The 24,111-nt window shown below is 38.9% G+C and overlaps 1 protein-coding gene across 1 annotated transcript in view; it reads right to left on the bottom strand.

Annotated features, from left to right (window-relative positions):
- Positions 1-24,111, bottom strand: part of LOC123758298 (uncharacterized PE-PGRS family protein PE_PGRS54) — a 71,104-nt gene that overhangs the window by 17,586 nt on the left and 29,407 nt on the right. Inside the window, 5 exon segments of the mRNA XM_045742506.2 lie at positions 18,173-18,271; positions 20,027-20,194; positions 20,907-21,083; positions 22,552-22,671; positions 23,139-23,343. Coding sequence (XP_045598462.2) covers positions 18,173-18,271; positions 20,027-20,194; positions 20,907-21,083; positions 22,552-22,671; positions 23,139-23,343 — 769 coding nt within the window.

Raw genomic sequence — 24,111 nt, 5'->3', positions numbered from 1 at the left:
GACCACTAGAGATAGTAGCCCTCAGGTACTTATGTAATTATCCTCAACAATCCAGCACTTCCTGCAGGTATTTGTCAAATTGCCTCTTGAAAATGGCTAATTTTGTTTCAGAAATATTTCTTATACTGTACTTGGTAAAATGAGGTTGAAGTGCACTTCTACTCTCACTGTATTTCCTACAGTAATTTTTACTCCAGTATGTCACACTTCTATCTAGAAGTGTCACATTGTATGCGACACTTCTCTCTTGACTCCTTTCCAGAGTATATATTTTTAGTGCTGAAACAGTCCCATGTGTACAAAGATTCTAGAGTTCTTGGGTATCACTCAGAATGCCAATATGGGAGTAGAAACTACAAAACTGATCTATGCCAAAGGAATTAGATTCACCGAGGATTTTATCGACAGACATGGTGAACAACGAGTGGGAAAATTGTTCTATTAATACTAAAACCAGAACATTCAACATGGAGATAGATGGTAACAGCAGAACAATTAAATTGTGACAATAAGAGAAATGTTTACAAATTTGCAATCAAAACAACTGTTAAAAAAAAATATTGCACATTTTGCAAATCTTCTCTCTTCATAGTAAAAATATATTTACAATATCGATTATATATTACTAAGTAATTTTTAAGACAATCGACTTGATAATGGTCCAGGAGGGGCCGAAACGGCATCACCACCTCATCTTCTGATGTGCGTCTTCAGTCTTCATATATTATTTAAAGTATTCAACTACTATAAATGATACCAGTTTGTATAATTTAAATATTTATTCATGGCTGGGATAGTTCTATCATTAATGTGAATCTTCCCCAGCCCTCTGACTTGAAAGCTCTCACTCTTATTCTTTGTAGGATTTAAATAGCTAAAATGATGTTAAGAATCATGACTGTGACTCAAATTTTGAATAATTGGATCAAGCAGTTTGAGGGATGAATGTGGTCTTCCAGAAGTATAAATTTAATTATACATTTTATATTTTTACTGTAAAAAAATTCTTGTTTATGTGCTATCCGAGTGTAAGCATGCAATAGTCTGCTTTATCATTCTCAGTAAGACGGAGCACAACAATTAATGAACAGTAATATTGTACAGTATATGCTAAATTAAAAAAAAAAAAATAAAAAATTTAGAGGGGATCTGGAAAAAATATTGCCGGGATTTTTGAGGTTCTGCTGTGGGGTCAATATTAATTGCAAAATACTTAAAATATAGTTAAAGATTTAAGAAGGAATACCTTAAAAAGCCTCTTGTCAAACGGATTAATAAACATACAAATGTCATGAAAATAACTTCCATTTATTGTTTTAAGCGTTCTTTTAGTGACTGGGATTAATACTACGACAAACAGAGCTGCACATCCACGATTTGTACTGATGTTCTGGATTACTCAAATCTCAAACCAGTTTGTAAGCAGATTAGAACACATATTAATGCAAAGAACTTATATTGACTGTAGCTCTAAACTTAAATCAGTTCAGTTCCAAACACTGGTCATGACTGCGAGCACTGTCTTATGTGCCCGTCCACAAGGAAGGTACAGTCAACAGTGTACACTTCCTCACAAGCTAACTAAAAGCATTATCATCAGCATTAGCTCAAAAAGCCATAAACATTTCATCTAGCTCTACATGTTGCTCTTACAGGCAGAAAAGCTACAATGTGAACACTGAAATTACTATACAGTAACATGATTTATCTATGAGAAAATATTATGGCAATAGGGTGAAGAGATCAACCCCACCCACTGCCTAAAATATTTTCTCATCTACGATCAGCTAAAATTTTCCAAGATATTCTCAGAACAATCTTTTAACTCTTTAGGCAACAGATAAGGAAAAACATTAACTCTAGTCTACAAAACTACCCACAGCATTTTAAGGGTTTCCAGGTGAGAAAAAAGATGCCAACATTATACTTGAAAGAAGGGCACTGAAAAAGGAATATATTGTAAACTCTCTAAAATTATCAACTCTAGTTTCTATATAAAGGACAGTACAGTACTAATCTTCCATCAGTAAGGAAAGTTGTTAGGAAGTGACTTTTGAAGATCTAAACATAACTTCTCTTTCGAGCTGACCTTGAAATTTACTACTATTAATTCTTCTGAAAACCTCTTGGGAATATTGAGGAGCAACAGCAGATAAAAAACTAGAAGGTAATTGCAATAAAATCTGCAGGCAGCTTAACCAGGTTTGTAGGGCCGACCAGAGTTATGAAGTGCTAAGCAAGGGTCATGGCTATCAATGCTCAAGGATACTGACAGATCAAAGCAGCAACACAAACATTCTGCATGTAATGTTTAATTTGTGAAAACATATTAGAGTTAAATTGGACTTAGATCCTCAGAAGCCCTGACAACCTAGCTTTGAAGATGATACCTTTCCTGAATATAAAACAAGTCAATAATACACACCAAAAAAATTATGAAATTAGAGAAATGTGTTGAAGTGTTGAGAAAGCCAGTCTCAAACTATATTCGCACACGCTTCACTGGCAGGTGCCGGTTGGCTCTCCTCTAATGCTAGCTACAATGTTGTTCACAAACAGAAGAAACATGATTACTGTACTTGAGGAGCTTATGAGTAACAGCGGAAAGACTATATGTATATAACAAATGAGGGAAATGAGTGATGGCTGATTGGTCAAGCTCCTTTCTCTTCTGTTAATGTTAGTACAAATGCTGCCAAATTTCAAGTACAGTGGCACCTGGTGAGACGGTTCGTACAAAGAAAATTCGTAAACCGAAACAAATTTTTCCATAAGAAATACATAAATTGAATTAATCTGTTCCACACACCCAAAAATATTAATTTAAAAATACATTTTATACAGAATACTACTAATATTTTTTTACTATACCTTACCTTTATTGAGGACTTTTGTTGGCATTTGGAAGACAGTGAGGAGGGAGGGGGGGAGGAGAGGTGTTACTGTTTGGAAGGGGAGACCACCTTCCATTATAACATCAGGCAGTGATGACTTCTCTGATGTACTCTCTCTCCTACGTTTTGCAGGCACAACACTGGCTCACTGCTTTTTTTTCTTACTAAGAATCTGTTTATAGACACTTGTTTCCCAATGTTTTAACACTTGTCTGTAGTCAGACATCACATTGTCATTAAAAAGGTTAATGCAATGGCCTGCTACAGCTTTATCTGGGCGAGTCTTTTCAGCATATCTTTGACATAGATTTGTTGTATTGCGTAGCTAGATCAACAACCCGCATACCCTCTTCATGTTTACAAATTAAAAATCTTGTTTTTGTTTTCTTGAAATCTTGTTTTTCTCTATCGTCATCCTCACAACTGATTTTCTTGGGACCCAAGGTGTGATATATAATAGAACTTTTATGGTCAGAAACCAAAAAAGTAGAAAACAATGAAATTCTTCAAACAAAATTCAAGCGGGGTCGTCACTAGGTGGAATACACGGATAAACTGCAAGTGCCTTGCCTCGTCCCAAGCAGAACCCACATGCTCGACCCAGACATGCATCAACAAACACTTGCATTCCCAGGCAAACTTCGAACACCGAGTTAAATTTTACGAGGAAATTGACTTTGTATACCAAGAAATTCGTAATCCGGGGCATTCGTAAACCGAGGTGCCACTGTACTGTATATGACATACAATGTTTAATAATAGTATAATCTATAACTAACCTAGTAAAGAATCAACCTAACTATAACGTAACAAAGGAGGAGCTGATGGTGTCTAGCAGACTTTCCAAGATTGGCAGATCACCGGGAATAATTAATCAAAAGTCAACCTATCTTGTGGCGTTTCATCAAAGCCAAAGATAGAAGAAATATAACGTTTATTTTTTAAAGAAACACTAAATACCGTGCCAAAGTCACAACATGTGTGCAACAAGTGAGGAGTGGTAACTACTCTCTGGCCTTTGGAGTCTCCCTACCTGACACGAACACATCACCTGTCAAGAACTTATCTGTGGCTTAAGGCAGGTTTCTGGACTAGTCCACAACTTGTATGGATGCAAGTAGTGACTTGCACCAGTGAGTTTTGGACAAGCAAATTTATACTGAATGAGAACAGTGATCATTTTTTTTTTGCATTTATTGCGTATACATTAGCAGATGCCGTGGCCTCGTGTACTGTATATGCCAGTTTGCTTGCCTGATTATATTTTGCATTACTTTAATTACCTTAGCAATTTTTCTAACAAAATTTATATAATGAAATAGCCAGGATTGGTTAAGGGATGGGAGCTAGAGATGGGATGGGTTTACAATACAAGAACACTGGTGGCATTATGCCAAACTAGACTAGCCTTACCAACACCAAACATCTGTATAGTAGTACTGTAGTAGTAATAATTTAATTTGATGCTCCACTGCATACATATTACATTCACTTTCCTGGCAAACATTTTTATGTAAAAGATAGAAATACATTATGCAGCACATACATTATATTCATACAATGGCAAGATTTGAAACGTGTCCTAACACACCAGGCAGCAGCACTGCAGTGTGAACAACTCTTGCCCATGTTAAGCTTTTCACCGACATTCCAGGACACATTTTTCACACCAAAATCAACTTTTGCTGTTAGAAATACACACATCAATGTCATTCATAATGACTTGATAAAAAGGTCAAAAGTATTTGTAGATGGAATGATAGCTGAAGTTGGTCTGATGTAATAAAACTGTTGAATAAAGGCTGTGTAATCATTTATTTTTTTCATATTTCATCAATATTTTTGACAGCAATGCACTACAGCAACTTCATTATTCATGATGAATATAATCCATTTGAGTTCTCACATTTCTAGGTTATTTTGTTATGTAGAAATACACTAATACACTTGCCACAGTAATTGCTATTTATCTGCTAGCATTAAGAACAACATTTCTCTTCAATTTCTAAATAATTTAAATAGAACTATATGAGAATATCTCGGTCAAATAAGAGCATTACAAAGACATGCGAGAATATCACGACAACCTAAGCTATTGTAGACACTACACAGGAATATGTAAAACATGCAAGAATATTTCATTCTTGTATGATTTATTTAAATGCTGTCAAATCTATCTGCTTTCCAAAATAACCCGTGAATCTTATACAATCATTTATAGTAGAGGAACAAAGAAATCTTGGCTTCAAATGACCTTGTAAATGGGTTTTTTCAAACTACTCTTTACAGGAATTTCAATTTCCTTAATATATTAATGAATAAAACTGAACAATTTATTTCATTTTAAATGGATTGTAAATACTGTAACAGAAATCTTGTATTTGCAAAATGAGAATTATTTTGGAATAAACTGTGAATGAATTAAAATCTCTAAAAATCAAGATAAGTAACGATGGGGAATGAGCAGTCGAGCCTGGTCCCAGGCCGGGGCTTGGGGAGTAGAAGAACTCCCGAAACCCTGTCCAGGTAATAAGAACTGGTGAATGGAGAGCAGAGTAGCAAGTGCGTTAAATGGAGAGCAGTGCGCCACGAGCACATCTCTGCACCCAGATTTGTTACAAAAACACTTTATGAGTGCAAAGCTTTAAAGGCTGAAGGTACAGCAGATAGTAATTGACTAAGCACATAAGAATCATAAGGTTACTTTCAAAGGCAACTACAATAATCACTAATTACTAAGATTTTCCAAACTGCCACCACTCCAGATGCAGACGCAAACCTTGGTGTTGGTGCAAACAAATATATCATTATAAACACTGATCCAGAGGGTAGCAAAGCACCCATCATTAAAAATTCATACAGTACATGAAAAACAAATTTAGAACCATCAATTAAAAAGAAAGGAGTTACAGTAATTAGGATGGAATGAACGAATAAACACTAAAACCATGCACAAAAGTGAAACGTTCAAAATATTTTAACATGATAATGGTCCATGAAGGATTAAAAAGCTGTCTATTTTTGTCAACTTTATCAATGCATGGGGTTAGTGTTTACATCAGTGTGGAGTTACACTAGTGTTTTGATGTTTTGGACTTCTGATGCTTCAATACCTCTAGAAAGATTCACAAACTTTCAAGGGGTGGTCACTGTGCTTGGGAGGAGGAGGGGGGGGGGACCATTTGGCAGCATTAACAGGGGGAAACAAACGATAATGACTTGGGAAAAGCTTAATTGCTCAAAAAAATTGTCAGAAGCTTTGCGTGTAGTGGATTTTTACAGCTTCAGCCAACAACATGCAAGGCACTGTTACAGGGTCAGGATTTAGAATGAAAAGTGACCTGTGGCCAACACACACATGAATATGGAGCAGATACAGTAGACATTAAAAACAGGAAAGTAAACTGGCCAAAATCAATAATAGCCATAACATAAAATTTCCCGTTTGCATTATGAATGCAAATAAGTCAATTATTTATATATAATTGCTCTAGAAGAGTACTGAATAAAACTTACTAAGTAAAAAGCTCACTTACCAGAAACAATACTTGTATAAGAATTTAGATTAATCCAATTTAAAAAAAAATAAAAAAAAAAATAATAGGCGTGTTTGCTAAGTCACTATTTGCTGATTTTTATTTTTCCTAGCAAAGTTAATAGGTCATTTTTTTTTAAGGCACGTGGGACCATTTTTCTTACTGAACCAGTATTTTAGTCTAGCCGAATGTAAAGTATTAATTATCTAATGATAGTTAATTAAATTAATAATTTTGTTCATAGTACACTACAAACTTGCTAGACACTGCAATAACAAAAATTAATTATACTGTAATTCAGTTTTGTATATTAAAGCAACTTATCAGTTTTAACAATAAGACAGTTTGTGTTCCCCAAACTATATATTTGGAAGCAATACATATTTCCTATACTGGATGTTATCTTGAATTTGTCGTGCTCACCCAGGATTCATGTAGTGATTAATAGTTGACACTGCTAATGTGTTAATAGTTATAATTGCCATCATATGCCAACTGATTATTCTCAATTCATCCCATAACACTTACATCTTCAATTATACAAGATTAATTCCTCAAGAGATAAATGTCAGACATTAATACTGTAATATATTAGTGTCCATTAATGCTCTTTTGAATGACCTACAGCATACAATTCATGTCTAAAGACTACAGCATGCATGCATACTCATGAAAACATATTTCTGCACACAAATGCACATAACCACACACATAGGTAAGGATACACAGACACACACGTGCGCGCGTGTCGTGAATGAATGGAAAAAACTTACGCAAGACAATGTTCAAGCAGAAACATGATACTTCAAAAGCAGATGATAAAATCATAAGATTGTGGTTATGGATGAACAAGGGGACCCATTAGCAAAATTTAAGACACACACACCTACATACCACTCAATCACAACTGCAGACTAATATACATACAGTACAACCATAGTTAGGAAAGCAAAGCTACAAAAAAGATTTATAACAATTAGGTAAGTTCACACAAAAACAAAAGAGCAACCATATACAGTATAACTACAGGCACAAACAAAACCATAGAATGCATATCTCTGTGTACACACAAGACCACATACTGTGTAGCTAAACTTCACTCACGCATAGCGCACACAAAGCAAACTACGTCATGCGATGCTTTGCAACCATCAGTAGCTTCAAAGTATCATATGGCAAAGTACTGGGAAGAGGGGACACTACAAGTGTAGCTCTTATCCTGTAACTATCCTTAGGTAATTACACACACACACAATCACAAATGCATATGCACACATCCACGCGCACACTTTCGAGCTCTCACACTCTTGCATTCACAAACATTTTAGTGTGCACGTGCATACACACACACTAAATGAGACAAACACACTCACCTACTCCACCACACACACTCACCGTTGAGAGAGAAGTGTGTCAGTGAGCATCCTCAAATAATTATAAATTATCTTAGGACATTTAAGCATTATAGGGAGTAAGCACAGTACTTGGTACCATCATGTGTACAGCAATGCAGTGATCAATATATATCAAAGTGACATCATATAATTTCATGATCAGAGAAAAAAAAATAAAGTTTGAGTGGCAACACAGGTGCCATATGTTGCCTGGAAGCAGGGTTTGGGAGCACCATGTCTGAAAGATGCCTAGTTGTGCCTGATGAGAGGGAGGCCGGCTGGTAAGTGTCGTTTTAAACTCCTTCACATTGTGTACAGAGTTTCCATATTATCATACCATAGCTACTTCTTAGTACTTAATTACAAAATAGCATAGCTAAACTTCATTAGCAGCACGAGGCAAGATTCATACAGTGCCCAACTTAGGTAACGATACTCGCATGGACACGCACACACTCATGGAGACACGCACACACATAGACACACACACATGCCAAAAAAGTTCAGAAGTTTGAAACGAAGGCTTGGCCTGGAATTGTGAGGGATGAGGTGTGGAGGAACTGAAGGAACTAAATCTGACGACACTAGAAAAGAGAATGGGGGGAGGGGAGTGCACACACACACACACACTCTGAGAAAACAAAAGAGAATGGGGGGGGGAGGGGCATGCACACACACACACACTCTCAGAAGACAGAAGAGTAAGGGGAGACATGATCACTACCTACAAAATTCTCAGAGGAATTGACAGGGTGGATAAGGATAAACTGTTTAACACGGGTGGTACACGAACAAGGGGACACAGGTGGAGACTGAGTACTCAAATGAGTCACAGGGACATTAGAAAGAACTTTTTCAGTGTCAGAGTAGTTAACAGGTGGAATGCATTAGGCAGTGATGTGGTGGAGGCTGACCTCATACACAGTTTCAAATGTAGATATAACAGAGCCCAATAGGTTCAGGAACCTGTACACCAGTTGACAGTTGAGAGGCGGGACCAAAGAGCCAGAGCTCAACCCCCACAAGCACAACTAGGTGAGTGTACACACACATTGGTATCGCCCTGATGGGACACACATAAGAAGCAGTACTGGAGTTTTAATTACACACACACTGACAAACACACTTGCACAGGCACACTTCTTGTAACTTACACAGGCATCCTGTAACTACACTTAGGTAATTACACTTACACACATATACTAGCACAGGCACACTTATACACACACACTAGGTGAGAACACACTTTCTCTCACACACTCATACAGACACATACTCTCACAAACACACTCTTTCTCATACACACACACACACACACACACACACAATGACAAGGTGGTGGAGGCCAAAACTGTCAGTAGTTTCAAAGCGTTACGTGACAGTGCTGGGAAGATGAGACACCAAGAGCTTGGCTCTCATCCTGTAACTACATTTAGGTAATTACACACAGACACATGGATGTGCAGACACACAGACATGCAATCTCGTGAGCGTTATCTTGAGGTTACTTTGAGGTGATTTTGGGGCTCAGCGACCCCGTGGCCCGATCGTCGACCAGGCCTCCTCGTTGCTGGACTGGTCAACCAGGCTGTTGGACGCGGCTGCTCGCAGCCTGATGTACGAGTCACAGCCTGGTTGATCAGGTATCCTGATCAGAGCGTGCACACAATCTCACATTGACACAAACAAACACAGGTACATCCTGTAACTACACATAGGTAATTACACACCCTCACACTCCAGACATGGAGTGAACGATACGGAAGAAAATGCAGAATAGAACCAGTGAAGAGCAGGGGTGCCATAGGCACAATCAGAGGACATTGTATAAACATCAGAGGTCCGCGGTTGTTCAACGTCCTCCCAGCAAGCAGAAGAAATATTGCCAGAACAACCGAGGACATCTTCATGAGGAAACCAGATAGTTATCTTCAAAGAGTGCCGGACCAACCGGGCTGTGGTGGGTATGTGGGCCTGCGGGCCGCTCCAAGCAACAACCTGGTGGACCAAATTCTCACAAGTTAAGCCTGGCCTCGGGCCGGACTTAGGGGGAGTAGAAAAAACTCCCAGAACCCCATCAACCAGGTATCAAGCATGCACACACACATTCTCGCACATACACACAATCTTGCAGACACAAACAATCTCGCACAGACAGAAACATACTCTCACACAGACACAAACACTCGCACAGACATACAAAACACTCAAGAGGCACAAACAAACTTTTATTCAGCCACAAACAAACACTCTTGCACAGGCACAAACACTCTCACAGGTACAAACACTCGCACAGGTACAAACACACTCGCACAGGCTCAAACACCCTCTCACAGGCAGAAACACACTCGCACAGGCTCAAACACACTCGCACAGGCTCAAACACTCTCGCACAGGCTCAAACACTCTCGCACAGGCTCAAACACTCTCGCACAGGCTCAAACACCCTCTCACAGGCAGAAACACACTCGCACAGGCTCAAACACACTCGCACAGGCTCAAACACACTCGCACAGGCTCAAACACACTCGCACAGGCTCAAACACACTCGCACAGGCTCAAACACACTCGCACAGGCTCAAACACACTCGCACAGGCTCAAACACTCTCGCACAGGCTCAAACACTCTCGCACAGGCACAAACACACTTGCACAGGCACAAACTCTCGCACAGGCACAAACACACTCGCACAGGCTCAAACACACACACACAGTCAAAAACTCTCGCACAGGCACAAACACTCTTGCACAGGCTCAAAAACTCTCGCACAGGCACAAACACACTCGCACAGTTAGGTAATTACAGGCACAAACTCTCGCACTGGCTCAAACACTCTTGCATAGGCTCAAACACACTCGCACAGGCTCAAACACTCTTGCACAGGTGGTGTAGAAGGTGGTGGAGGCCAAGACCGTCAGTAGTTTCAAAGCGTTATATGACAAAGAGTGCTGGGAAGACGGGACACCACGAGCGTAGCTCTCATCCTGTAACTACACTTAGGTAATTACAGGCTCAAACACTCACACAGGCACAAACAAACACTCTCGCTCAGGCACAAACCAACACTTGCACATACACAAACAAACTCTCGCACAAGTACAAACAATCTTGCACAGGCACAAACACTTGCACATGCACAAACAAACACTTGCTCAGGCACAAACACTCACAAGCACAAACAATCTTGCACAGGCACAAACACTCTAGCACTGGCACAAACACACTCGCTTAGGCACAAACCCATTCGCACAGGCACAAACGCTCGCACAGGCACAAACGCTCGCACAGGCACAAACGCTCGCACAGGCACAAACGCTCGCACAGGCACAAACGCTCGCACAGGCACAAACACTTGCACAGGCACAAACACTCGCACAGGCACAAACGCTCGCATAGGCACAAACACTTGCACAGGCACAAACACACGCACAGACACAAACGCTCGCACAGGCACAAACGCTCGCACAGGCACAAACACTCGCACAGGCACAAACACTCGCACAGACACAAACACTTGCACAGGCACAAACACTCGCACAGACACAAACACTCGCACAGGCACAAACACTCGCACAGACACAAACACTCGCACAGGCACAAACACTCGCACAGGCACAAACACTCGCACAGACATAAACACTCGCACAGACACAAACACTTGCACAGGCACAAACACTCGCACAGGCACAAACGCTCGCACAGGCACAAACGCTCGCACAGGCACAAACGCTCGCACAGGCACAAACGCTCGCACAGGCACAAACGCTCGCACAGGCACAAACACTCGCACAGGCACAAACACTTGCACAAACACTTGCACAGGCACAAACACTCGCACAGACACAAACACTCGCACAGGCACAAACACTCGCACAGACACAAACACTCGCACAAACACATGCACAGACATAAACACTCGCACAGGCACAAACACTTGCACAGGCACAAACACTCGCTCAGACACAAACACTCGCACAGGCACAAATAATAATGGAATAAATGGAATGCATTGGGCAGTGATGTGGTGGAGGCTGACTCCATACACAGTTTCAAGTGTAGATATGATAGAGCCCAGTAGGCTCAGGAACCTGTACACCAGTTGATTGACAGTTGAGAGGCGGGACCAAAGAGCCAGAGCTCAACCCCCGCAAGCACGATTAGGCGAGTATAAACACTCGCACAGGCACAAACAAACACTCACGCAGGCACAAACAAACACTCGCACAGACACGAACACACTCGCACAGGGACAAACAAACACTCATACAGGCACAAACAAACACTCGTACAGGCGCAAACAAACACTCGTACAGGCGCAAACAAACACTCGTACAGGCGCAAACACTCGCTCAGGCACAAAAACACACACTCCCTGAGGCACAAAAACACACTCGCTCAGGCAAAAACACACACTCCCTGAGGCACAAAAACACACTCGCTCAGGCACAAACACACTCACACAGGCACAAATACTCTCGCAAAGACACAGACTCTCGTACAGCTCTCATCCTGTAACTACACTTAGGTAATTACAAACACTCACACAGGCGCGCGCACACACTCACACAGGCACAAACACACACACAGGCACAAACACACACTCACAGACACAGACACCAACACTCACACAGACACAATCACTCTCACACACACACACACGTGTATAAATACATGTGTTCATACACATGCACACACACACTCGCAAGCCATTCTTACTTTTAACAACAACTTTTGCTGTACATTATATTGTAAACACAGTATTTGCAAGTCAACTATTCACTAATGAGCCACAATGTTGAGAGAGACTTGTACCAAGTGTGACATTACGTGCATCAGTTGGGTAGTAGGAAGCTAAGTACCAACACCAATTTAAACACTATTCTCCTATAGTATTTTCTGCAGTAAAACTGCATTGTTTTTGAATAATATTTGTGCTCTTTAAAATAAAAAAAATTTAATACATTCCTTAAATTATCCAAGAGTACAACTACAACAATTACAGTTTCCTATGCAAATAAAACCAATCACTGCAAAACAAGATCCATTAAGCAATCTTTCAAATGCTCTACTCCTAATTATTTCTCACTACCAACCTTTAAGCATTAATGAAATAATATTTTTGTGTATTAGTGACAATGTCACACCCATCTCCATGGCATCAAGACAAGACACAGCACTGTTTGACATGGAGCCCAAATGTGTGTGGAGGCTCACTGGGAGCTACAAAGTACCCAATATCGTCATACTCAAGCTCAATGAAGATTGGAAGATTACCAGAGGCAGAAAGTAAATAGCTACAGTACCAATATTAGAGAATACATGAAAAGAATTATTTGTATAAAAACTTAATAAAGTGAACTTAGGCAAAACAATTTCAAAACACACAATTTCCCAGTCTTGCCAAAAAAAGGTAATGATTATCCAATGAGCAAAACATGTTAATATAGTTAGTCTAATTATGTGACTCTAAGCAGAAGAAAAAGTTGAAATCCCATGTAACATCTCCCATACTTGCCAATGAAGGAGCGAGTCAACCCAAACAAAAGCTTAGAAAGTGACAAAACACTTATAATTCTAATTTAAACAGTAAAATAAGCCAAATCATGTTTACCGTTTCCAAATTTTGCCAGTGTAAATGTTAGCATGTGTATATGAACTGTTACACATGATTATCGGAAATCCACACACTTGCTGATCATAATTATTATGGATAGTGCCTGAATTATTATCTAAATGTAAATACTAATAAATTAAAAGCTGCACGCAAACTAGTCTGGGATAGCTTGAGGTTATCTTGAGATGATTTCGGGGCTTAGAGTACCCGCGGCTCGGTCCTCAACCAGGCCTCCTTTTTGTTACACACCCTCAGGAAGCAACCCGTAGCAGCTGTCTAACTCCCAGGTATCTATTTACTACTAGGTAACAGGGGCATCAGGGTGAAAGAAACTCTGCCCATTTGTCTCCGCCTCCACCGGGGATCAAACCCGGAACCTCAGGACTACAAATCCGAAGCGCTGTCCACTCGGCTGTCAGGCCCCCGTCTGCACTGGCATGTATACCAGCTTGCACTGATGACCCATAAAAGCAAGTCCTTATGGCTTAAACTATTAACAGCTCAGTGCCACTATATTCTTTTCCCATCTTCCAAAGTTTCACATCATTTTCATCAAAGCGGTTCCCCCCCCCCCATTTTTATCATATACGAGGTTCCAAATCTTCATGTAATTTCCACTCTCTACTTTCCCATTTGTAGATACTGAACTTTGATAGCAATACCAACTCTTATGATAACTTGCCATTTCTCAGTGCCAGCAAGTGCCCATTGCATCCCAATTTACTAAAACTGAACCAGCCTGGATATTTATCAGCAAAAATGTTCAAAGAAGGCTTCTCATGCACTAAACCACTCCCCCCCCCCCAAGGGCAGCAAAGCTGATGGAGACAACAACACATCAAAGATGGACAGTATGCACATATAGAGAAACTATTTAATGTGGCGCACACAACACTATTTATACCATAAATTGTGTATACATTTCTTTGCTTGCAATGTATAAAAAAAAATGTAACTTTTGTTATTACGAAAATTATATGCAACTGCCCAATTAGGATGCAAAATGCCAACCAGTCTACCTGGTTCAAGATGCATATTGCCCACGTATAACTTCCATTATCCGCCTGCTCAGTATAACTGGCTAAACTAACTAAACTATGTAAGCAATCTAAAATAATAAGCACAATTGGACACTGACATTAAGTATGACTAAAAACCTTAATAAAATTATAAAGGTTTCATTAATTTGAATCCTATAAAAGTGTGGTATTTGAAATGTTTATTTCACTACCAAGAGTGAGTGTTAATGCCAGTAAACTAAGTGTAATACCCACTCAAGCTTCCCATGACCATCTTACTGTACCTGTTTCCATACTTTACTCAAGCCCAAAACATCATTTTTCTCACTTGACTATAAACAATTATTTTTAACATTACGATAGTTATTCATACGTATAATATTGACTATAACATTTTTCTACAGTGTTGTCAGCAATTTAATCAACAATATATTATAGAAATTCTGCAGACTAATGTGGCTACTTTGTTTTCTTGCAATTCTCAAATAATTCACTTTCACTCTGATGAGGAAAGGGGTTTCAGTATAATCAATAGAACATTACAATACAATGTTCAGTAGTTGATCACCCACGTGCCTTGTAGTGTTTTCTGCTGATGAGCACTGTGCAGCAAGAAATTAAAATAAATATAAACTATTGAACAACGAAGCCTAGCCCATAAAAATACTTAAAAACCCGGGAAATGTTGCAAACACGAATAATTTATGCTATTCTGGAATAACGTGAGAGCATTTACAAGAACTGGACATTACAAGCACATATTAAATTGGAAATTACGAGCATTTATGGACGATGATGTCTTTTTACCCGAGGATACGTGTGCACGAAACCTTTAGATAATATGCCATTATGAACAGCCAACGACCTGGACTACGCCAGGGAGTGTCACTCAACATGTTTATTCGAGTTAATAGTTATCAGAAGTTTTCTCTTCAAACTCATATAATTGACACTTATTTGTTTTGTCTACTAGAAGCTAGACACAAAAATCTGTTTCCCCCTGAACAAGTAAGAAGCCAAACACAACTACCAAGTAGTAGTAGTAGTAGTGGGCCGTCAAACAGTATAGGTACCAGTCATTTTATATAGTTTGGTACATGGTGTAAAGGATTCTCTAGTACATGGACTGATTAACCCAAGCAAACTCCCTCATTCGTGCCCCTCTTACAATTACCCAGCTTCATGACACAGCGACCTTCACTAAGCAACACCACATGTAATGTTACATTTTCATAAAGATACTTTAAGTTTTCATTGTATTATGTACCAATTGCCCCAATCATTAGCACTTTATTGTTTACAAAATTACTAGAACAATGAAACCTTTATTAATTCATGCAAAAATGTACCAATAATAAAAAGCATGTGACAAATAAATTAAACTTTCCTCGTATATAAATAGCACTTCAGTAACTCAGTCATTAAACATTACAATCCCATAAAATGTTACTTCTTTAAATGTAAATTTAAAAAAATTACTTTTCTGCAATATAACATTCAACCTATTTTGCAATATAATCATAAGTCTCCTTTCCTACTCAGCATTAGTTGCAGGTAATCATAGGTGAAACTTGAAATGTTTACATCATCCCAGTATACCCTATTTTTTGCAATATGACTATTAGTCACATACTAAAATTCACATGGATCAATTAAAGAGTAACAACATACGCTTATCAAACCTGAAGGTGTTACCTCAGTATTTTCTTTTTCTTTTTTTGTAAAACAAAATTAAACAAGAACAAAAGAATACTGGAAAACTATGGTAGAAGATCAATTAGTTGAACAAGTTCAAATGTTTCCGAAACAAAATTTAAAAGTGTGGTTTTAAGGAGGAAAATCTTTGTTGCATGCATTATGAAAATATTAAATCGTATTTTCTCAGACGGTTACAGAAAGTTGAGAACATCGGCTGGAAAGAACAACCCCATTCTAGCGGCTGTATATTTACTGTTTTAATACAATCAACAAAAAATTATGGTTCGCATCAGATAAGTGTAAAGCCACGAGCAGGAAAATGAGTAAATGAAAGAAATATACAATTGTGTAAATAACTGACAGTAACACCCTTCTCAACAACTGATGCCTTCACTAGTAATCACTCATGGAATACACATCTTGGAATATGCAGTTTTGTATACACACAAATCTATTCCATAAGTGCAGTTTTTCAACTGCAGGAATACATGTTAAAAGTAACATCCATTCTTCTTTGCATTTCACTACAGTAATACATTCACATTGTTATGCGAACACTAATGTACTGTACACCTAACCTTGTGTTAATTCTATCATCTTAAAAGTTTAGTGGTGCAGTTGGAAGTGGAGCTAAGTTAAATACACATATGCATCAATCAAGAGTTGCTGCAGGTGAATCGAGTATTTACAGAGCCAAATATCTTCAATATACATGCGTTAAATAATAACATTTATAGTCCCATTTAAAATGAAGTACAAAGGCAAAGAAAACCAAATAGCTTACAAAGAACACTTAACATTTTACACCCTTAATCTTAATTGTTTGAATTTTTCTCTTAATTTTTAATACTAAGCCTACTATTTTTTTAATGCAATAACGTTTGCATTATCTGTAAAATCTACCTTGGTCCAAAAAAGCCTCGACCTTGATAACCTTGTGCAAGAAATCCTTGATAAAGTAAGCTCTGGGCTGATCGGATCCAGCCAAGATAATCTTGCCCAGAGTAATTTATCCCAGTTTGTACCTGCCGGAAAGTGGCTTGTCTGTTAATTCCATGACCAATGCCTACCCTGCCACTATCACCAAGGTTTGGCACATTTTGGACAATACTCCCATGCCTGACAGCTAATGCATTATCTCTGATTAAGCCAGCATTGCTTGTCATGCCTTTTCCGCCAATTGCGTTTCGATCATTACTTGTGCCACGAGCAGCATTTGCATTGATGTTGCCTATCCCAGATGCAATACTTTGGTTGGTTGTACTATTGCTGGCTCCACCTCGGCTAGCTGCACCTTGACTAGTACCACCTTGGCCTGCTTTACCATGACTAGTGCCAACCTGGCCAGCTTTGTTGCGAGTAGTATCACTTTTGCCTACTGCATCACGGCTAGTAACGTCTTGGCCAGCTGCACCACTGTTTGTACCACTTTGGCTGGCTGCACCTTGACTAACATTGCCTTGAGTTGATGCACCTTGGCCAGTTTTATCTTTAGTACTACCTTGATCGACTTTACCAATGGTATTACCTTGGCCAGTTTTCCCATTAGTACTATCTTTCCCAGCTTTATCATTAGTACTACCTTCATTAGCTTTACCCTTAGCACTAGCTTGGCTAGGTTTACTACTAGTACCACCTTTTCCAGCTTCAGTCTTAGTACCACCTTGGCCAGCTACATTGTGACCAGCACTATCTTTACCAGCCTCACTGTGATTATCGCTACCCTTTTTGCCTGAAGTCTTACTTGGTGCAAATTGGACCAGTACCGCTGCCTTGGCTGCCCGTACCCTGTTTAGTTTTACCACTGTCGGCCACAGGCTGGCCAACTGCTGCTTTAGAGGCAACATTTTTACCAGATACGTTCTGGCCACTTGCACCTACAGTATTATCACCCTTCTTAACATGCTGTTTACCAGCATCACAAGAATTAACACGTGGCAGGACTGCAGTAATGGACTGAGAGGTTTGGCCGCTGGTACTTACGTCTGATAAGCGGCCAGCATCTTTGTCACATACCTTGAGGAAGGTCTCCCTCTCCTCCTCTACTGCTTCCTCTCCCTCAACTTTCTTGTTTTCATTTGCTGGTGTTGTATCCATCATATCTTCCATCTCCACCTAGAAGATAATCAACAAAACACAATCAGTTAAAGTCACTACACCATTTGCAGTATGAAATTTTTATTAATAATTCTAAGCTCACCTTTGACTCCCGTACATCACACAGAATTCCTTAAAAATAAACTAATATCTATGGTTATATAAAATGTTCACAGCACCAGCATTCTTCCAACTCTCACCAGCATCAAATATCCACAACGAACAAACACCTCTCCCCTATTAGAATTAGCCATGGAACAAAGGGCACCAATACATCTTGGGAAAATTCAAAGCATCCCAGTAGAGATGAGTAGTATTAAAGTTATATACACAAATGTAAATGGAATTACAAATAAATGGAGGTAGAGTTGCAGGAAAGGATGAAACAAGTGCAACCACATATTACTGCAAAATAGAAATGAAACTGTCAAAGTGCTTAGAAAAGATAGGGTAAATAGTTGTGGAGATAGTGTAGCCCTACTGCTACAACTACACTCGAAAATTAGAATGTATAAAAAATAACCATAAAGGAAAATTAAATAAATTAATCAATCCTCTGCTCAAGCCGAGATAAGATAAATGTCAAGATGTGGTGATGGGAGAACATGCACCAGTGAAGATAATAATTATTGTGTGGCAGGTTTATTGGCAAAAGAAAGGTTTTGAGAAGGTCTTTCAGTAACTCAGAAACAGTAAAGGCACATGGACTGAGCCCTCACCACCCCTATGAGAACTTAATAAACATAAAAGCAGTGTTCAAAGTGCTAATAAGGATTTTCACTACAAAACATAACAAACAGCTTATATCAGACTAGTACAAGTGTTTGAATAAGCAGCACCAGCAGGTAATCCACATCTTGTGAAGGAATAAAATAAAATTAATTATAAGATTGCAATCTACCCAATTTAGTTTTCATAACTTTATATCTATCTTCTTTACTTTTCATTACTTTACTTGTAAACCTAACACATTCTAAAGCCATACGCTGCCTCAGTTGTACAGTTCACCATGGGCAAATGAACTTTTTTCTAGTTCTTTACTAAATTCTTTACTAAAAATGACATCAGTAATACAGATTTACAATTTACAGGATCTTGTCTGTATCCTTTTCTGGATGATGGTAGCATGCTCACATGCGTCTAGATTGCTAGGAATGTGCCATTTGATATTAGTATGCAAGAATTCCTAATTAATGAGCTTTACACTGCAGTATCCCTGTTGCCTCCATCGTTTGCTACTGTGATAACTGGTCTGGTTCTACTAGTGCTTGTCTATCAGTGTGTACAAGAAGCACAATGGAGTGCTTTAGACCCCACCTCCTAGATGTACCATGTGCATTTTAAAACTCTTGTAATACAATTTATCATTTACATATTAAATGACAAAATCTTATCAGCATAATTATTACTTGTTGAGATTATTAACACGGCCAGACAAACAGCACTATACAATGTGCAATGTGCAATACAATCCTCATGGTTACCAATATCCAGGTAGTGTGATGTATCATTAATTTGGAACAATTTTCCCTGCATATTATGGAATATATATATCCTCCCCCTTTGTTTCACTATGAGGCAAACCATGTTCTTCAGATGAAGATAAAAAAATCATGAAATAAATAATATTAATCCTGTGAAAACCATTAGTGTAATGAATATACTGTATAACAAAATGATGCAGATTCAGAAAGATGGGCCTATAGGTGACAAAAGTATACAACATGAACACAACCAGGTAACATCAAGCAGAGAAAACAAAGGCACTTGTACCTCATCAATAGCAGCATCCTGGGCCAGTGGTGTCAGGTCCACTCTGGTATAGCTGGTAGGGGTACGCTCCCAAGCTTTCACAATGCGCTCTATGTGCTCCTTGGGGTGGTTGTGAGTATTACGGTGAAGACACACACTTTCATCTACTTCTAACTCTCCAATATACACCTGGGAAAAGAAAATGTATATTTCTACACAAAATCAAATCAAATATACACTGTAATGAAGCAGAGTTAAATATCTAATGACTATATTCATCATTTCAAGTGGCTACAAAACTTACATGTCATAAAATCTTGTATTCAGGCAAGATGTGTTTAGCTTGTAGTATATTAAGAAGGGTGTCTTTCAGGACATGCAAACCCAGTGTTGAAAGTAATGAAACACCTCTTTCTGGTAGAGCCCCTGTTGGTCCCTGAAGCTATCATACTGGGATTACTCCAAGCTAAAAGGTCACACCAGTTGCAGTAGCAGCTGTTTGACCTACCAGGGACCAGAGTCAGTACTCCCCCCCCATCCCCTTCACAGACGTGCAGGAAGCAAGTGACAATTCACCACCCTACTTCATACATTATGTATGTAATTGAATGCAAAAGTACTTAGATAGGAAAAATTATAAAAAAATTCTGAACGTTTTCGTGTTTGTACACATTATCAACAAATACTGTACCTGGATTCCTCGATAATGTGTTAAAACATGAAAACTTTCAGAAGTTTTGTTTAATTTTTCCTACATGGATATTTATGCATAACGAAATCACATTTTTGTGATTATTCTTGAATAAATATGTATGTATGCATGCATGCATGATACTGTACCAAAAATGCTCCACACCAATGGAAGAAGAAGAAGAGTTCTGAAGAATTTTACTTCACATACCTCAAAACTTTGCTTTTTAGCATAGGTGACCATCTCGGTAAAATGATTCACTTTGTTATTGACACAATCCACAATGATGAATGGGAAGAAGCCATCATCAACCTGCTTCTTGAATGACTTCACAAGAGATGCACGATAACTGTCTTCCAGTTCAGCTTCATACTCGTACTCCATAATCTACAGAAAGTCAACATTATCATGAATTATCCTAGAACACGGGAATAAATGAAAATGCAGAAGCCCTACTGACCAATGCAAAGCAGCACCTGTTTATTCCTAGCCAAACTCATTCACATGTACCTGAATGGGGTTCTGAGCATTGTTCTACTCCCCAAGCCCAGCCTGAGACTTCACTTGCATGTGTAAGTATCACCAAGCAAATATTCAAAGATGGCCCCAATCTGGGAAGAGTACATAGAAACTTTACTTAAAAGCAATTCAGCAATACCACATTCATAATGTTAATTGGTAATTTGTTCAATAAATCGACAGCCATCTTTCCAAACCATTAATTCCACAACTTAATTTTTACAATTTGTATACTGTACATTGTTTTCTGTTGATATGTTTAATACCAAATAATACCTCTGTTGTATTCTTTCATTCATTTATATTTTGATATCATTCATTACTCTATGCTCTTCTAGAGAATGTAAATTAGGCTTCCTTAACCCTTACACCGCGCACATTGTATATGAGTAACTGTCACCAAACTGCGCACATCATATATAATTGAGGGTGCCGCGCACTATTTAAATGTCCAGCGGCTACACTGGGTTCACATCAGCTTCCTCAGGGCTCTAGTAAACAGACACCATTTAAAAAAAATCATGGGTAACATTCCCGGCTGTGAGAGCCTCAGTACTGATTGAGCAAGCAAGACTGGTGCACACTACATGAGCTAACAGCACTAATGTTTAGCTGGTGACCACAGCATCACCTAAAAATGTTAAAATGTATATGTAACTGCTATTATTTAGTGATGACAGCATTACGGAAGTCCCCTGACTGTGATACAAATTACCAGGATTCTGATAATAGCAGGATGGTGGTGATAATTTGGGCTGTATGTAGTATAGTCAAGTGGTCAATAGCTGGACTGATAAAAAGTGCTAATTAAGGGGAACCGAGGCATTTACTTTTATAGTAAAACTAAGAAAATACTGTTAATAGAAGAAATATAATTACTGATATCAAAAGAAGAAGTACCGTTACAAAAAGCTAGGAACCTTGTATTGGACGAGAATATTTTCCCTCTGAACCAATCCAGGAATTTGTTATGAAGAAAATTTTTAGATGAAATAGAACATTTTCTTCAAGTGTAAATAAGTTGTTTCATAACCTTGCAATAAGAATGGTAATGATAATGGTACTTATAGACAACTTGTGAGAAGCGATGCTAGTGCCCACAATGAATTTTTTTCCTGAACTTTGCATTCCATTAAAAGAAAAAAATATCAGATTTGTTTGTGCAAATACTGTAATTCTTCAGTTTGAAAACAGTGAAGACAGGAAACAAACTGAAGGAAGAGTTAGTCAAGGCCAGTTCAGAACAATCAAAATATAAAAGTTATAATAGTTGTGGGAAAGTGAGTAATACAAATACTGTACATTGAGGTTATAACAATATAATTTAGGTCTGTACCTTAGTCTTGACTCTCCTCCCAGTATCAGAGTCGAGGGTCATCTTCTCGGTCTCAACCATGAAATAATCATCAAGGCTGAGAATGCGTGGTGGGCTTCCTCCATTCTCCACTTCTCGATCCTACAAAATCAAATTTACAAGGAAAAAATTGGGCAATTTTTTTTTTTAATTCAAAATAATGATACTGTATTTTGCAAGACTAGTACCAGCAGTTAAGATAAATGATTGTGCATGTACATACAAACTATATACCTAAGTGTGCATGTATGTGTATGTATACACACACACACACACAAAATGGCAAACCTGTCAGTGCCTGGGATAGTCTCTCTCTTCAACCTTTATTCCACCCTTCTTTTTTCCCCTATTCCACCCATCTTCATTTCATCTTTCCACCTATCTTCCCTTTCCCTCCTCTCCTGCTCCTCTCTTTCCTCTCATCTCCCCCATTTTCCCCTTCTCCCTACCTTATCTTCCTCCATCCTCAAACACACACACACTTCCATTATAAACTGTAAATAGAAGAGGCACACAGTTGCACCTAGGTCTCTTCCCCACCTTTTTCCACATCCACCAATCCCACATACCTTAATCATCTTTGCCATGGTAGTCTTGCCAGAACCAGGAGGCCCACGTAGGATAATTGCAATTTTTGGAGGGCGCATAAAACGTCCAGGTGTAGACACAAGGTCATCAATGGTGACAACCTCTCCAGGTACCTCTGGCTCTGCAGGTACTGCTTGCGGTGGAGGTTCAGGTGTTCCATTGGAAGGGCCTGACACCATTCCCAATCTGAAGTGGAAGTATACACTGAATAACGATATATTTGCACTTGCTGGTTAACCAGTCCTTTAGGTATATTTTTAATAATATCCTCAGTACATTTGCACACGGGAAATGGAATTGTAGAGGAACAAGTTACATGACCAGGGCAGGAAGAGGATTAACTGGGCACAGCAAAATAGTCGGCCTAATCACACTGGCAAGGAAAGACACCTGAGGATTGTGTGTGAGTGACTAGACCAACATTCACAAATGCCACCCTCCAGAAAGGGACCCCTCCCCCTTTCCAGGAAAATCTAAACAGCCCAGTAGAAACAAGTAATATAAAAATTTGGTACACAAATGAAGGTGGCATAACAAATAAAGGGAAAGAGCAGCAAGACCAGGTAGCAGAGCTGCATCCTCATATCACAGTCAAGAGACAAAACTGATGAACATAAGAGAGGATGCAATATTCCGACAAGGATACCAGGGAGTAAGAAAAGTAAGGACAAATAGGATAGGAGGAGGAGTAACCCCACTTATACAACAACAATGGAGCTTTGAGGAGATAGATTACAGAAGAAAACAAGCAGGATTTCATGCTAGATCAATACAGGAAACCTGTATTTACCTTCACAATAAGGAGACGGCAATTACATAAATGAAAAAAGTAGTTAGGAATGCCAGGAAATTGCAAAAGAATGAGGATGGGAAACTATGGTCATTAAGAGGAGATATTTCAAAGGAAGATAGAGAAACTTGAACTTGAGGAAGCATGATGTTTAACACTTTCGC

This window comes from Procambarus clarkii, chromosome 11 (assembly GCF_040958095.1).
Source record: "Procambarus clarkii isolate CNS0578487 chromosome 11, FALCON_Pclarkii_2.0, whole genome shotgun sequence".
NCBI lineage: Eukaryota > Metazoa > Arthropoda > Malacostraca > Decapoda > Cambaridae > Procambarus > Procambarus clarkii.
Note: the sequence above shows the minus strand (reverse complement) of the source record. Positions and strands in the feature narration are given on the sequence as shown.